Consider the following 16890-nt stretch of genomic DNA (forward strand, 5'->3'; position numbering starts at 1 on the left):
CTGTTCTAGGTACTGAGACACAACTATTGAATGAAAACAAAGTACTGCTCTGGAAGCCTGTATTCCAGTGGAGAGAGACAATAAACAAATACACCAGTTGGTGATGAGTGCTATGGAGAAAAAATCAACAGGGTATGTATGGGGAATAGAAAATGTTAAGTGTGCAGGGGAAAAAAATTGCTCCTTCACAGAAGTACCCCAAAAAAGGTGACATTCAAGCAGAGACCTGGAGATGAGGGAGTGGGTGATAGATACCCAGGAAGAGCATTCTCAAGGCAGAAGGATTGGCAAGTGATGCGAGGGGCGCTTGGCACATTCAGGGCTGTGATGTCAGCACTTTGGGAGGTTGAGGCAGGAGGATCACTTGAGTCCGGGAGTTTGAGACTGGCACGGGAAACATGGTGAGACCTTCCCTGCTTGCTGTCTCTACGAAAAAAAAGTTTAGTGTTGTTCCTAAGCATAAGAGGGCTGTGATGTTAACACTTTGGGAGGTCAAGGCAGGAAGATGGTTTGAGCCTGCAGTGAAATATAATCACACCACTGCACCCCAGCCTGGGTGACAGAGCAAGACCCAGTCTCAAAAAACAAAACAAAACTAAAACATTCAGGTAAAGAGCTGTTGGCTGAGTTCTATGTTAATGAATCCACAATATACATTTAAAAAGGTGTCTTTAAGTAGAAACACACAAAAAACAGGTTATGTACTGATCAGTTGGTAAAAATGTGACCAGTGGCTTGTAGGACCCTAACCCAGTACTTCCCCTAGGTGCAAGAGTTCAGTTATTTAGTTTTAGCAGTGAATTTAGAATATAATTACCAAAAATAACAAGAACCAGCTGTACAGAGTAACGGAATAATTTAGAAGTTCAAAAAAGTACTGCAAATAGGGCTTGGAAATACCTTAGCCAATAGAGAAAACTGCAGGGAGCTGCATTAAAAAAATCTACAATGAGGAATTAGACTGCAATCCCATATTTGATTGGCAACAGCTGAGAGAAGGGTAAAGAATGGCTCAATGCACGGGTCTCATTCTGGCTGATGGAAATCACCTGAAGAGTTTAAGCTATGTTACTATCTGGGTTCCACCACAGCTTGAGTTAATTGATATCGCATGCTTACAAGTTGCAAAAGCTTCCCAGGTGATTCTAATATGCAACAAAACCTTCTAAAGGTTTATTTAGCATTCCTAAGAATCACATGCAGAGCTTGTTAAAACAGATTACTGGGTTCCACCCTCAGACATTTTAATTCAGTAGATCTGGGATGGGACATCAGAATCTGCATAGGTGGCCGGGCGCGGTGGCGCAACCCGGTGAAACCCCGTCTCTACTAAAAAATACAAAAAACTAGCCGGGCGAGGTGGCGGGCGCCTGTAGTCCCAGCTACTCGGGAGGCTGAGGCAGGAGAATGGCGTGAACCCGGGAGGCGGAGCTTGCAGTGAGCTGAGATCCGGCCACTGCACTCCAGCCTGGGTGACAGAGTGAGACCCCGTCTCAAAAAAAAAAAAAAAAGAATCTGCATAGGTGATGCTAAAGCACCATGGCTATACATTAAGTGCCCCATTATCACTTCTGTCATGAAGCCACAGACACCCAAGGGAACTCAGGTTGAACAAAGCCCAGCAACAGAGCTCCCTTCAGCCAACACGTAACTGTTCTCATCTCTTGGTTCCACTTTTCCTCTGTGGCCTTAACTTCTATACCTCATCTTCCACGCAGCTTGGGCTGCTGCCTGTGGGCAGCCTCAGTCCTAGCTGTAAGATCCACACCTATATATTAATTCTGGCTTTGTTCAGCTCAAGTGTTCATTCTCAAACCAATCCCTGCAGACAGCGACAAATAATCTGGTCAGCTTGAAGAATGTGCCCATCTTTGTGAAAGGACTGTAAGCCACAGTGTGCAAAAGATAATCGCCCTGTCAGTTTTTGTATATTTAACAATTACTGCTACAGAGAATTTATTCCATCATTTCCATTTTCCAAATTTTATTCCAAAAAAAGAGGATGTGTGTGGAAGATTAAGATGTCCATGAAGAGTAACCATCATCATTACAATAAAGTATTCAATTGGACAGAAATGACAAGGACCCAATTCAGTATGTAATGTCCTATTTTCCCACTGCACCAGTTAAAAAAAGTCAAAGCCTTCCTAGTGTGGAAGAGTAGGACAGCTTTTACACTGAAATGGTGCCCCAAATGAGTAATAAAATCTCCAATTTTGTCTATTTATCCTTTTCTTTCTGTTCTTTTTCTTTCTTCTCACGCTCAGCTTTAGCTTCTTCTTCCTCATGTTTTTTGATCAACTGTTCCACTTCTTTTTGTTTGAGAACTCTGATTACCGTCTTTCCATTCTCTCTTGTTAGTGTTGCAATTTCCACTAAAAACAAACACATACATGTATTTGTACTGCAGGCAGGCATACTTAGCAGAGAAACTTAATAGGCACTCATGGTTTATGCTCGTCACATCATTTAAACATTAGTTCAGCACTCTCCTATGTTTTATGCTTAATATTATTCCCTTTTATGAGAACAAAATATCTTTGATTTTGTAATCTTTTAATTACAAATTTTACCTAAATACCTTCTCCTCACCCATCCCAACTTTCTTAGTGGCCATTTTGTCACTCCCTTAGAAAAAGTATAATCGACCAATTGCTATTGCTGGCCTGCTATTAGCTGTGCCGATTAGACGAACCACAATTTTCTTGTAGGAACCTCTGAGGGCTCAGCCAGAATCTTCAACTGGTAATAATAGCTTATTTTTTATGGACTTTTCAAGTCTTTAAAAAAAAAAAAGGGGGGGGGGGGCATGAAATGGCCAAGAAAAGCAGACTGATACCTCGAGGGGAAGGAATTTTTTTGTACCAGGGAAAGTGAGTAGTGCCTCCTTGAAACTGGGTGGAAGTAGACAACAGAGGGAAATCTGCATGTAAATGACATTTTCTTTTTGTTTTTATTGAGACAGAGTTTTGCTCATTGCCCAGGCTGGAGTGCAATGGTGCGATCTCAGCTCACTGCAGCCTTTGCCTCCCGGGTTCAGGTGATTCTCCTGTCTCAGCCTCCTAAGTAGCTGGGATTACAGGCATGCGCCACCAAACCTGGCCAATTTTTTGTATTTTTAGTAGAGGCGGGGGTTTCACCATGTTGGTCAGGCTGGTCTTGAACTCCTGACCTCAGGTGATCCGCCCATCTCGGCCTCCCAAAGTGTTGGGGATTACATGCGTGAGCCAATGTGCCTGACCATAAATGGCATTTTCTAAGGAACACCAGGAGCTAAACTGTTCTAACATAAAGCAACATGTTAATTTACCACAATTTCTGAAAAACATTTAGAAATATTCTTTTTCTTTTTTTTTTGAGGTGGAGTCTCTGTCGCCCAGGCTGGTCTTGAACTCCTGACCTCAGGTGATCCACCCAACTTGGTCTCCCAAAGTGTTGGGATTACAGGCGCGAGCCACCATGCTCGACTGAAATATTCTTTTATATAGTCATATAGCTTAAGTTGAACAAAGTATTTGGAATTGCTAACATGAGCTTAAAATAAGAGATTAGTAGATTAAGAACAGGAGAGGGTATCACAACCCATGCAAATGTTGTATCTCTGGTAAGGTATACCAAACCTATGTATAAATATATAACTATATATATATGCTTTATCATACATAGAACCAAAGACATTGATGAGAAGACTTGGTAACTATTAACTAAAAGTGACACAGTGCAGGATGTCTATCTGTGAGTACTGAGACTGTTCAGTATCAAGCCTTTAAGTGTGGAATACAGTATGAGATTGTGACTCCACAATTTACCAATGTTGGTCTTGCTCAACTCACTTAACCTCATTAAGCCCTAGTATCCTCAGAAGACAGGGATAACATCACGTAATTCATAAGGTTGCTGTTTCAATGAACTAGGATGACATTAAAAATCTTACCAGCTGCTGGCTGGGCACGATGGCTCACGCCTGTAATCCCAGCACCCTGGGAGGCCAAGGTGGGAGGATCACCTGAGGTCAGGAGTTTGTGACCAGCCTGGCCAACATGGTGAAACCCTGTCTCTACTAAAAATACAAAAATTAGGCCGGGCACGGTGGCTCATGCCTGTAATCACAGCACTTTGGGAGGCCGAGGCAGGCAGATCACGAGGTCAGGAGATCAAGACCATCCTGGCTAACAGGGTGAAACCCCGTCTCTACTAAAAATACAAAAAATCAGCTGGGCGTGGTGGCGGGTGCCTGTAGTCCCAGCTACTTGGGAGGCTGAGGCAGGAGAATGGTGTGAACCTGGGAGGTAGAGCTTGCAGTAAGCCGAGATTGCGCCACTGAACTCCAGACTGGGTGACAAAGCGAGACTCAAAAAAAAAAAAAAAAAAAGAAAAAAAAATTAACTGGGCATGGTGGCATGAGCCTGTAGTCCCAGCTACATGGAAGGCTGAGGCAGAAGAATCACTTGAACCCAGAAGGCAGAGGTTGTAGTGAGCCAAGATTGTGCCACTGTACTCCAGCCTGGTGACAGAGCAATACTCCATATTTAAAAAAAAAAACAAAAAACTTAACAGCTGCTAATTCCCCTTGCTCAGTTGAAATAATTAAAGCAGAGGATATGGATTACCTTTTTCAGCGGAGAGTTTACTAACATCCATGGTCTTATTTAGTACTTTGATAGCTAAAGCAAGTGCTGACTTCAAGGTCATTTCTCCTTCTTTGTAGTCTTGTTTCAACATTGACACAGCTGCCTATAAAACATGAATCAACACAGAATTTTAAGTTTTTACATTTTTTAGAAACATGAATTGGTCTAGAAGAAAAATGCCTGAATTACTATTGGCATTACAAGTATAAACAATTTTTTTTTTTGACACGGGCTCACTCTGTTGCCCAGACTGGAGTGCAGTAGCATGATCTCAGCTTACTGTATCCTCAAGTCCCCCCGGCTCAGGTGCTCCTCCTCCCACCTTGGCCTCCTGGGTAGCTAGGATTATAGGCACATGCCATGGTGCCCAGCTAATTTTTGTACTTTTTGTAGAGATGGGGTTCTGCTATGTTCCCCAGGCTAGTCTCAAACTGCTGAGCTCAAGCAATTTGCCTGCCTCGGCCTGGGATTACAGGCATGAGCCACCATGCCTGGCCCATATAAATAATTTTGATGACAGGGAGGGCACACATGGCACAGGGTGAGAAGAGGTGGTACTGATGCTCTATATAGTGTGTCTTTAACCTGAGGTCCTCAGTCTCCCAAGGGGTCTGTCATAGAATTCAAGGGGTCTGTAAACTAGGATGTGAAACAAAATCACAACTTCTAATTTCACAACTCCTAACTGAAAATTAGCATTTATTAATGTAGTTAATGAACCCCAGTGTATTAGCTATACCAGCAACTCTGTCCCCAACAGAAATCACAGATATTTCCATATCACATTAAGGCTGTTGCAGCTATCTTTAAATACTGTTTACATCCATCACCACGGCAAAATTATGGCATCTATTAGACGTTCTGCTAGATTTCACAGCACAACAAAAATACTCACAGCGCTATTATTTCCAATGCATGTGGCCTTCCATCCCCCGTAATTTCCACTTGGGTCACTCTGATAGAGCTGAAAGCCATAGTGCTTATCCCAACCAATGTACAGCAATGAAACACCAAACGGACGTTTTCCTTTAACAAAGAAAAAAAGCCAAATATATCAATAATCTAAATTTAGTATCACTATAGTTACTTGAGCTCAGTGAATGTAGCTAAACCTTTCTCTGTGAACTTAAGCATTCATAAACTGTTCTGTATTCTGGCTACCAGAGATAAGCTCCATTACAAATTCCACTTGTTTCTATGATTTGGACACAGCCAGGAGAGGGAACAGAGAAAGGACCAGTACTGAATTTCATTATTATGTAAACAGCAGTTAGTTTCCAGATCTGAAAATGTTGTTTTGGACTTTCAATATCCTATTAATAAAACTAGGGTAATCTACATGGCGGAGGAACACATTCATTCATGAAGCAAGAATGTATGAAATTCTAGTGTTTTACGCCACTGTAGGATTAATATGGTTAACTGTAACACATTAGTTTCAAATAGCTAGAAGGATATGGAAGGCTCCCAACACAAAGAAGTGTTTGAGATGATTAATGTGCCATTTACCCTGATCTGATCATTATGTGTACCGAAACATCATTATGTACCCAACGAATATGTACAATTCTTATTTGTCAATTAAAAAAATTAAATTCAATTTAAAACAAAGGGTCTATTTTCAATTTTTTACTACCTCAAAAGGGTTATAACTCATAAAATGTCTTAACTTTTTGGAATAACATTTTCAAAAAAATTAAGTACCACCAAATTGTGTATATGCTTGCTTGATATCACACAGTGCTGTAACCAACTGCTCACAAGGTATCGGCTCCTGATACTGTAATAAATACCTAGGATAAAGAGATGGGCATATTAGTAGTTTTCTCCAAAACACAGACAGACTCTAAGGAAAATATTCTCTGAAAAGCAATCCATGCCATGGGGACAACCTAACAGTCATTTGTAATTTGAAGGGGAGGGAACAAGTCAATATCCGAATATTCTCATAGTAAGTAACATTTTGTAAGTTTGGTTGAAAAAAATCTGTAATTTTCAATTCAAAGATTTTTAATGACTTTAATCTTTGCAAAAGTGAGCTCTCCTTGGAAACGTCAAAACTAGGCTGGCTGCAATGGCTCATGCCTGTAATCCCAGCACTTTGGGAGGCCGAGGTGGGTGGATCATGAGGTCAGGAGATCGAAACCATCCTGGCTAACACAGTGAAACCCCATCTCTACTAAAAATACAAAAATTAACCGGGTGTGGTGGCACACGCCTGTAGTCCCAGCTACTTGGGAGGCTGAGGCAGGAGAATGGCGTGAACCCGGGAGGTAGAGGTTGCAGTGAGCCAAGGTGGCGCCACTTCACTCCAGCCTGGGCAACAGAGTGAGGCTCCATCTCAAAAAAAACAAAGAAACATCAAAACTAATTTCTGTATCATCAGTTATGCTATATATGACCATACCTTTGAGCAATGAGCCTTAGTTCATTAGTCAGAACATTAGCATCAGAAGTTATGCCTGCCACACTGCAAGCCATGTCCCTTGAAGAAAAAAAGATATTGATCTGTAAGCAGGGAAGATGCCTGCAAGGAGCATTTATAAATATTAAAAAGCACAGAATTCTATTAGCAATTCCCTACGTTTGCTTCACAGCAGCTACTTCCTTCAGAAGAAACCTATAAAAGTCTTATCTTTGTAGGAGACGTTTACTTGATGTCATTCAACGTGAAAGATAAATAAATGCACCCTTAAGTTCGTTAATAGATGTATTTATCATTACCACCCTGTGAATAGGGTAACAGGATTTACGCCAGGAAGCTAAAGTAAATCTCAAGAAGATTTAGCAACAGAGAATACAAAGACAGGCTCGCCACAATGGCTCATGCCTGTAATCCCAGCACTTTGGGAGGCCGAAGTAGATGGAGGGTTTGAGCCCAGGAGATTAAGACCAGCCTGGGCAATGTGGCGAAATCCCATCTCAACAAAAAATACAAAAACTAACTGGGTGTGGTGGTGCGCACCCATAGTCCCAGCTACTTGGGAGGCTGAGGTGGGAGGATCACTTGAGCCTGGGAGGCAGAAGTTGCAGCGAGCCGAGATGGCGTCACTGTACTCCAGCCTGGGTGACAAAGCGAGAATCTGTCTCAAAAAAAAAAAAAAAAAAAAAAAAAAAGATTTTGCTAGACAGATTGCTCTTGAGTAGTATTCATTTCCTAAGGCCTGGCTTGATGGAGGTGACGGGGGACAGTGGCAGGAGGGTTTACAAGCCTGCTTAGGAAGTACAGGGCTAGGCTCCTACTCGAGGTGCATTTCATTTTTTTTGGACCATTTCCTGAGGGCTGCCCTGGCTCTCTTATAGCTGAGACTCACCCTGTGACTATGCCTAGCCAAGTGTGCCAGCTGTTGGGTGAGCCCAACAGAGGCTCTGTGGAGGGGTGACACCACTTTGGACAAGTGTATCCAAAGGCCCTGATAATCAGCATTTACCAAGCCCACCATCACTGAAGGGAAAGTCTCTACTTAGCATGATAATCAGCATTTACCAAGCCCAACATCACTGAAGGGAAAGTCTCTACTTAGCATGGACAGCTCTCCATGAGCTGCAAAGTTCTGCACATCTAAATATAACCAACATCTCACACCGTGTACAAGGCTTGGCTAAATTCTTCCCAGATCTCCAACAGGCTTGTTCTTTAGTAAGATTCAGTATAATTCAACAAAATCCTGCATAGCTATTCTAAACAATACTTTGAGGGCCTACTATATGCCTGACACTATACTATTTTATTTCATTCATTTTATTTCATTAAACTGCCACAACCACTTGAGGAGACTCTGAGGCCCAAAGAAATTAAATAATTTGTGCAAGATCACATAGCCTGCATGGGGGAAACCTGGAGTTGAACCCAAATCTGTGTGACTACTATGTCTGTACTTTTACCACTACACAATGCTAGTTTCTCCACTAAGTGTTTGCCCTGCACTTAAAAGGAGTAACACATGGTACCAGGCCTCAAAGAGGTTTCAAGCAAAATAAAGGTACAACTTCAATCCTACCACATCACACGGAAGAGCCCTCCCAAATTACATAGATCCCACTTATGTGAGAAAGTGAGATTTTTAAAAAAAACTCTTTCCTAAAATCTCACTTACTCATTGAGTTTATAAATTTTTTCAGAAAAAAAGACTTCATCAAGAAGCTTGTGGATGTTGCGTCTCTCTGCTGCAAGCAAAACACCATCATTTGCTAAAATTCCCAAACAGGTGCCTGCATGTCCAATAGCTTCCATGGCATATTCAACTTGGTATAAGCGACCTACAAAACAAAAGCAGTGAGAAGCCAAGACTCTCCTCTATGCTCTTGCACCACTGACCCAAAAGAAATTAGCAAGGAAGCAAGCTAGAAACAAATTCCCACTTTCACTCTTCTATGGTATAATCAACCCGGTGACCATAATTGCTTCGAAGTACAAAAAGGATGAACTTTGCAACTACCAAAAAAAGTTTGTAATTTTTTTTTTCTAAAAGTCTAACACTTTTTTTTTTTTTTAAACTTGAGGCAGATTAAACAATTTCTATTTTACCTTCTGGAGAAAATATAGTGGTCCTGGAGTCATATCTTCGAGACTGCAAAGGAAAAACACATGAGTGATTCCTACCCACTGAAAGTAGGCCAACTCCTGCAAGCCTACAAATCACCTTACAAAACCTATCCTGGTATACAAAGTTCAGCAGGTGAGAGGAAACTGACAAGAAAAAAGGCACCATCTCACTGCTTTCCTTCTATTTCAATTTTCCCACACAAGTCTGTAAGCTGAGTACAAGCAATACTATTTATCAGGCAACAGTTTACTGGCACATGTATTAACTCACCATGTTTTCTGAACTTTATATAGTTCCTGTAAAAAGAAAATCAATCATCATTAAAATAAGATTCACAAATTAAAAAGCATTTGCTGACTTTACAAATCAGTTTTATTTACTCCCTTTATTCAGCTAAGTGTCAGGCGTTATGCTAGATGCTGGAATACCAAAATGTGTAAAACCAATTCCTGTCCTGAAAAGCTAATACTGGCAGTTAGGTGAGAGAGGCAGTCATAGATTATAATGCGGAAAGAGGAACCGGGGGTAGAATGGGAAAAGGGATGATGAAAAAAATCCAGAAAGTATTTTTTGAGAAACCGATACAGAAAATGAAAGTAAATCAGAGACGGGAGAGGCAGAAATAAGGCTGAGAACTCTTGGGTCTAAGAGAAAGAACAGGGGAAGAAAGAAGGGAAGGGCACTCCAGACAGAGCAGAAAGTATGAACAAAGGGTACTGAGGCAGGATAGCCTAGTGGGCATGAGACAAACTGCTGATGTTTTTAAAAATACATAAATAAGAGCTAAGCGAGTATCCAAATCCCGCGGAGCCTTGAATGCCAAGTTAAGACACTTAGGCCTTCTCCAGAGAGTCCTGAACTTGGGGGTGGAGGCAGTTATCTTGGGCACCATCAGTACCATTCGTGCAAAAGGCAATACTGGGTGCTCAGTGTTATTTGGTAAAGCCTCAGTCCAAAGCCCACATTCCCAAATACTGGAATACAGGGAATCAAGACTGGAAAGGTAAGCTGGAATCAAATCCTGGAGAGCCCGCGTGCCCAGGTAAAAACAGAATTTTCTCTCTCAGCCACTGGGGCTCCTCGGAATGATTCCCAAGGCCCACAAGAACTGATTAGCATTTTCAATGATCCCTCTGGCTGGTGAGAGACGGAGGGCAGCGAACTGGTTGAGGTAATAGGAAGGTGCAAAGTAAGGATGGCCCAGAGCAGAGAAACAGGTAGGACACAGACAGACTCGCCGGGGATTTCTGATTCGAGCGTAAGCACAACTTTCTGTGGTCTCCACGCCTGACGCCGGTCACACCACGATTTTGAGTTCACCGGCACCTCCGGGAGCGCTAACTTTCACGTACCGAACTCCCGGGGACGGAAGCCGCCGAGGACGCAGTCCTCGGTCCTGCCCACAGACCTCCACCCTCAGCTCGCCCCCTCGCCGGGCCCCGGCGTCCAGGCTCGGCACGGGGAAGCCTCCAACGGCGGCCGGAGGGGGCCATTCCCGGCGGCTGGTCTGTCACCGTGGAGGCGGTGCAGAGTCATCGTGCCCACGGCTCCTCGGCGGCAACTGCAGGCCGGGACCGACTGTCTTGACGTTCACGACCCCCGCCCAAGGGAAGAGCGGCCATGCTTCCGCGGGCCCCCAGGGGCCAAAGGCTCACCAGATGGAAGACCCTGAAGACTTCAGATGTCCACTGAGCCCTTATCTCCGCAGGAAAATAAACCACCAGGGCTGCCCGAATAACCGCTGCTAATATGGCCCCCGCGCTTGCGCAGAACCGCTAAGGGAGGGGGTAGTGGGATGGCCGAGGACACGGAAGTCCTCCTTGTGGGGCGGAGCTAGAACCCGTGGCCCTCGTGGGAGCTGGGGCGCGGGGCTGCGGAGGCGCTGCAGCAGGTGGAGGAGTTGCTGCGCCATGGAGAGGAGGACAGGAAGACCGTAGCCAACCAGAAGGTGGAATAACTAATTTCCTTCTCTTACCCTTGGCGCTCTACTTTCACTTTCTCTTCACTATTCACACCTAGGATAGCAAATAGTGTGGACCGGCTTCTTAATTGCTACCATTCCTGTCCTGTTTCCCGAAATGGTTCCAATCACATGAGCCTTTACCTCTGTCATCATCTCCCTTTTTCATTCTGGCTTTCACTTTTACTGCTGATGTATACATTTTGGACATTTACATTATGATGAGGAAGGCTGGGTGGCTCACGCCTGTAATCCCAGCACCAGCACTTTGGGAGGTCGAGGAGGGTGGATCACCTGAGGTCAGGAGTTCGAGACCAGCCTGGCCAACATGGTGAAACCACGTCTCTACTAAAACTACAAAAATTACCCGGGTGTGTGGTGCACGCCTGTAATCCCAGGAAGCTGAGGCATGAGAATTGCTTGAACTCAGGAAGCGGAGGTTGCAGTGAGCCAAGAGTGCACCACTTCACTCCAGCCTGGGCAACAGAGTGAGGTTCCGTCTCAAAAAAAAAAAAAAAAAATTATGATGATGGTCGGGCATGGTGACTCACGCTTGTAATTCTACTGCTTTGGGAGGCTGCGGCAGGAGGATGGCTTGAGGCTAGGAGTTTGAGGCTGTAGTGAGCTGTGATCGCACCACTGCACTCCAGCCTGGGTGACAGACAAAGACTGTGGCTCTAAAAATTAAAAAAAAATTATGGTCAGGTTCACACTTTTAGGAGAATTTTCACTTGGTCTGTTTCTCTGCTTTTCACCAGTCAGAAAGGATAACCCTGACCAGCGTAGTTAAAACAATACCCTACTGTCAGCATATACTTGCACCATTTTATCTTCTTTACTGAAATTGTCATACTTGTTTATGTGTTCATTATCCATCTCTCCACCCTTTTGCTCATTCAGCCTCAGTCCCTATGTAAACTATCTACTATTCATTTCAGGTTTTTTCAGGCTAGAAGGTTGACTAGATCTGGGTTCATATGAAGTCATCTGCTCAGTCTCTCCCAAAAAGCAACCCATTGGGCAGAAACTCTGTCCTCTTCATGTTGGTTGCAAAATAATTGGGGGATGTGGCCTTTGAAAAGGAGATGGCTTGGAAGTTGCATTTTGGGGTCTCACCTATCGTCTCTGCTTTCCAAGCACACAGGGAAGTGAGCCAAGGCAAGATGGCAAAGAGTCACACACAGGTGGTGCTCTGAAAGCATCCTCAGGTGGTGTAACGTATGGCATCTCTGAGGGCCCCTGCCTGCCACCTTAGTTCATTCTGCAGAATTCAGTGAACAGTAACTTTTAAGTCAGAGGTGGAATCTCTCAGGTCAAAAGAAGAAGGATTAGTTGAGAAAAAGGACAAAAGAAGAATGAGTCTGACAAGTGTGGGTGACTGAGTAGTTCCGTCTGATCTGAATGGAGGAGATAATACAGGAAGTAAAGAAGGAAAGGTGTTTGAGGCCAAAGTGTAGAGTGCTTTTAGTGCCAGAATTTGTTTTGGTCAGTAATGGGAAGACAGGATTAAAGTGATGTTTTAGGATGATGAACCGTCAACATCTCTCATCCCACATGTTCCTCTTACAATGTGCCACAGATGGTTCCCATTGAGAGGTTCTGTGTCCCCTTATTCTGAATCTGGGTGAGCCTGTGACTACAATAGAAGGGATATCATGTGACTTCCAAGAGCAAGTCACAAATAGTGATATGGTTCTGTCTTGTCCTCTTGGATGGTCGTTCTTGGGACGCAGACACTATGCTGTGAGGAGGCAAAGGCCACATGGAGAGGTGTTTGGCCAACAGCCTAGATGAAGTCCCAGCATCACCTGCCAAATAGCTGAGTGAAGATCCCTCCAGATGATCCTAGTACCCAGTTGTAACCAGGCAGCTTAGCTTCAAACTGCATTAAATTTTTTCCCCCTTTTCCTTGGGTTTAAAGATACAACCTTGAAGCAAACTGCAGAAGCCTTTTCTAGACTCCACATCCTTCCCTTTCTCATTATATATACTCCCTTCACATAACTGTCTATTAGTATCTAATTATGTGTCTTCTTAGAAGTTCCAGGGGTCAATCCTGAGACACAGAGACCAAGTCTGGAGACCCAGCTGCAAGGTTCCAGAGATTACTTCAAGGCAGCTAGTTAACAACCTGGCGGCCGGGCGCGGTGGCTCAAGCCTGTAATCCCAGCACTTTGGGAGGCCGAGACGGGCGGATCACAAGGTCAGGAGATCGAGACCATCCCGGGGAACCAGGGGAAACCCCGGCTCTACTAAAAAAAAAAAAAAAAAAACAACCTGGCCATTGTTGAAATGCCATCAGCCCAGGGTCCAGGTGGACCAGAACCCAAGATAGCCACCAGAACAAGACACACGGACAACTGTACTCAGCCCAGTTCTTGCATGTCTTCCTTATCAAGTTTTTTCTTTTTAAACCCCTGCCTTCTTCCTAAAAATAGAAGCCGTTAATTTGGAAAGGAATCTGACTGCTTTCCCTTTACTATTTTTGGTTAATAAATTCTGTCTTTCTATCATACCTCACCCTTGTCAATTGGACTCTTAAGAAACGAGTGTTCGGTTACACAGTGATTGAGTCTCTCCCAGGCATCAAATCTCTCCCAGCCTTAAAGTCTTCCTAGCTGAGGCCCCAGCACTGGGGAGCAGAGACAAACTGTCCCAGGGCCTGTCTGAATTCATGACTGCCAGAAACCATAAGCTAATAAAATGACTAAAGTTTTAAGCCACAATTTTTTTGGTCATCACAGAGCAATATATGTAACCAGAGTTTTTATCTGCCTACATAATACGAAGTGCAGAGGTTAGGGAGACTAAGAACACCAGAAAGTAAAGGTGTGTTGTAGTCCAGGGGGGTTAAAAGCCTGGACAGAAGGCACTAGCAAGAGCAAAGAGTCTTTGCCAGACATACAGTATTAATTCCTAAATCTGGAACTGGGTTTTCTCCACGTTTGAAAGGACCAGGACCTGGCACTTGTAGTGGTGTGTTCATTCTTACAGTTTATTCAACAAATCTTTACTGGGTCTTCTAGGGGCCTGGCATGGTGCTAGGTCCTGAAGGTAAAGTAAAATAAATGTTTAATTTATGCATTGTATTAGGGTTCTCCAGAGAAACCGAATCAATGGGATGATGGATGCATAGGTAGACAGACAGGAGGGGATTTATTATGGAACTAAATTATGGAGGCTAAGAAGTCCCACGATTGCTCTCTGTTAGCTGAAGAACCAGTGAAGCCAATTGTGTGATTCAGTTTGAGTCTAAAGGCTGGAGAACAAAGGAGATGATGGTGTAACTCTCAGTCTGAGGCTGAGGACCTAAGAACCTGAGGGGCTGCTGGTTAAGTCCTGGAGTTTGAAGGCCAAGAACCTGGAGTTTTGCTATCTGAGGGCAAGAAAAGATGGTTGTCCCAGGAGAGAGACTGAATCCATCTTTCCTTTGTCTTTTTGTTCTATCCAGACCTTCAACAGATTGGATGGTGCCCACCCATATTGGTGAGGGGGATCTTCCTTACTCAGCTACTGATTCAAATGCCAGTCTCTTCTGGAAACTTCTGCACAGACATGCTCAGGAATAATGCTTTGCTACCTATCTCTGTGTCCCTTAATCCAGGCAAGTTGACACCTAAAACTAACCATCACAGCCACCAAAGAGTTTATATAAACCACATGAAATTGATTGATTGGAGACAAGTTAGAACAAACACCAAATAGTAAAATATCAATGTAATGCAGCATATAAACATCTAAACAGTGGTCAGCAATATCTGCATTAGGAATTGCGTGAAAGGAAATCTATGTTAGCAGGGGCAATCAAGAGGGAAATCTATAGAGTTTCATCAATTCAGAGGATCAACACTGGTCTGAAAGTGAAACCCAAGTTTCAGTCCATTTTTCTGGTTCCTAGTTTTTAGCTTGAGTGGTCAAACTAGATAAAAACCACAATCCCTTAAATTTGAGAAACGTAAGTGCTTTCATGTGAATGATCTCATTTGTTCCTCCTGTGTGTGAGAGAGTGTGTGTGTGTGTGTGTGTGTGCGCGCAGCAGGGACAGGAGAGGAGGGAGAGGGAGAGAAAGTAGCATGGAACTTTGTGGTAGTGAAGAGCATGGTCTGCATCAGAAAGACCTGATTTAAGCCCTAGCTCTCTTTGAGCAAATTATTTTTACTTTTTCAGCTGCTATTTTCTTATCTGAAAATGAGAATTAATTATAACAGTACTTCCCTCATGGGTTTGTTGTAAAAATTGAGTAAGCTAATGTGTGTAAAATACTTCAGTGCTGAATAAATGTTGGCTTTTATTATATATTGTTAAAAAACAGCACAGGCTGGGTATGATAGCTCACGCCTGTAATCCTAGCATTTAGGGAGGCCAAGGCAGGAGGATTGCTTGAGTCCAGGGGTTTGAGACTAGCCTGGGCAACATAGTGAGACCTTATCTCTACAAAATAAAATAAATTAGCCAGGCATGGTGGCACATGCCTGTACTCCCAGCTACTCAGGAGGCTGAGGTGGGAGGACTGCTTGAGCTCAGGAGGTAGAGGTTACAGTGAGCTGTGATCACACCACTGCACTCCAGCGTGGGTGACTGAGACCCTGTCTCAAACAAAAAAAACCAAAAAAACCCCAAAAAATTCAGGAAAGACAGAGATTCCTAAAATTCTACGATTCTAAAAACCAGTAGGGCTCACTGAATATAAGAGAGGCAAGCAAAAAATTACTCCAATATTTTGAGTTTGGGTAACCTGGAATATGGCTCATGTATTGAGTAAATAGTTACTGAGTCCTATGTGTTACACTGTGTTAAGCACTTGGCACTGTTCTCTCATGAAATTCTCACAATGAACTCTGTTAACTGTATGAGATAGGTATTACCCCAATCTCTACAAAAATTTAAAGAATTAGCTGGGCATGGTGGCACATGCCTGAAGTCCTAGCTACTAGGGAGGCTGAGGTGGGAGGATCACCTGGGCCCAGGAGGTTGAGGCTGCAGTGAAACCCTGTCCCCCTGCCCTCAAAAAAAAAAAAAAAAAAAGACAATTTAGAGAAATATCTACTTTGGGAAGACTAGGTAGGTAGACAGAAAGATGGAGATAGGATCAATGCCTGTTCATATATATAGAAAGATAACTATTGAGTGTTTGAATGGCCAGGGTTCTAGGCTTGAGTCATCTGTAGACAATGAATAGTTGAAACCATAAGAATAGTAAACAGCCATTTACTAAATCATACTAAAGGAGACATGAAGAGAAACCAGTGAAGGAAACACAGTGGGATACCTTCAGCCAAGTATACAGTGAGCTTCAGTCTACCCAATCTACTTCATAGTCATCCAAAAAGAAATTATAGAGAATTAAAATATATATGCTTAAGGAGGTTCCTGGTATCAGTCTGAAAGGAACCGTTATATTTGGGTAGGTGAGGGGTTAGTGGCCTTGCCTGGATGTCATTATTTGCTTCCTTGCAGTTCCCAGGGTCTTCCAGCATCTGTCTCTGGAGTTCCAGTTTCAACCACCCTCTCAGACAAGTTAAAATTTTTTCTCCAAGAATGCTGCCTGTGGCCGGGCGTGGTGGCTGACGCCTATAATCCCAGCACTTTGGGAGGCTGAGGTGGGTGGATCACAGGGTCAGGAGTTCAAGACCAGCCTGGCCAACATAGTGAAACCCCGTCTCTACTAAAAAATACAAAAAATAAGCCTGGCGTGGTGGCGGGCGCCTGTAATCCCACCTACTCAGGAGGCTGAGGCAGGAGAACTGCCTGA

The 16890-nt window shown here is 43.5% G+C and overlaps 1 protein-coding gene across 2 annotated transcripts; it reads right to left on the minus strand.

Moving 5' to 3' along the window:
- Positions 1–1959: 1959 nt before the first annotated feature.
- On the minus strand, positions 1960–10965 carry PSMA4 (proteasome 20S subunit alpha 4). Of its 2 annotated transcripts, XM_003901272.3 has the most exons (9): positions 10834–10965; positions 9449–9474; positions 9160–9202; positions 8729–8891; positions 7039–7116; positions 6336–6424; positions 5527–5657; positions 4611–4734; positions 1960–2375 (listed from the first exon to the last, which is right to left on the minus strand). In XM_003901272.3, exons 2-9 carry the CDS (start codon positions 9449–9451, stop codon positions 2221–2223), a joined length of 786 nt encoding a protein of 261 aa, XP_003901321.1. In that variant the 5' UTR covers positions 9452–9474; positions 10834–10965; the 3' UTR covers positions 1960–2220. The 2 variants fall into 2 exon arrangements, with proteins under 2 accessions (XP_003901321.1, XP_021796493.1); XM_021940801.2 differs by lacking the exon at positions 8729–8891 and having other exon boundaries at positions 10834–10963.
- Positions 10966–16890: the final 5925 nt, after the last annotated feature.

The sequence above is a fragment of the Papio anubis genome, chromosome 7 (genome assembly GCF_008728515.1).
Source record: "Papio anubis isolate 15944 chromosome 7, Panubis1.0, whole genome shotgun sequence".
NCBI classification, from domain to species: Eukaryota; Metazoa; Chordata; class Mammalia; order Primates; family Cercopithecidae; genus Papio; species Papio anubis.

What these genes read in the sequence shown, in the direction of transcription:
- PSMA4 (XM_003901272.3), bottom strand. An exon ending in GCATTGGAAATAATAGCGCT is followed by an intron (nt 4,735 to 5,526) that starts GTGAGTATTTTT and finishes CATGTTTTATAG; the next exon opens with GCAGCTGTGTCAATGTTGAA. An exon ending in TAAACTCTCCGCTGAAAAAG is followed by an intron (nt 2,376 to 4,610) that starts GTAATCCATATC and finishes GTTTGTTTTTAG; the next exon opens with TGGAAATTGCAACACTAACA.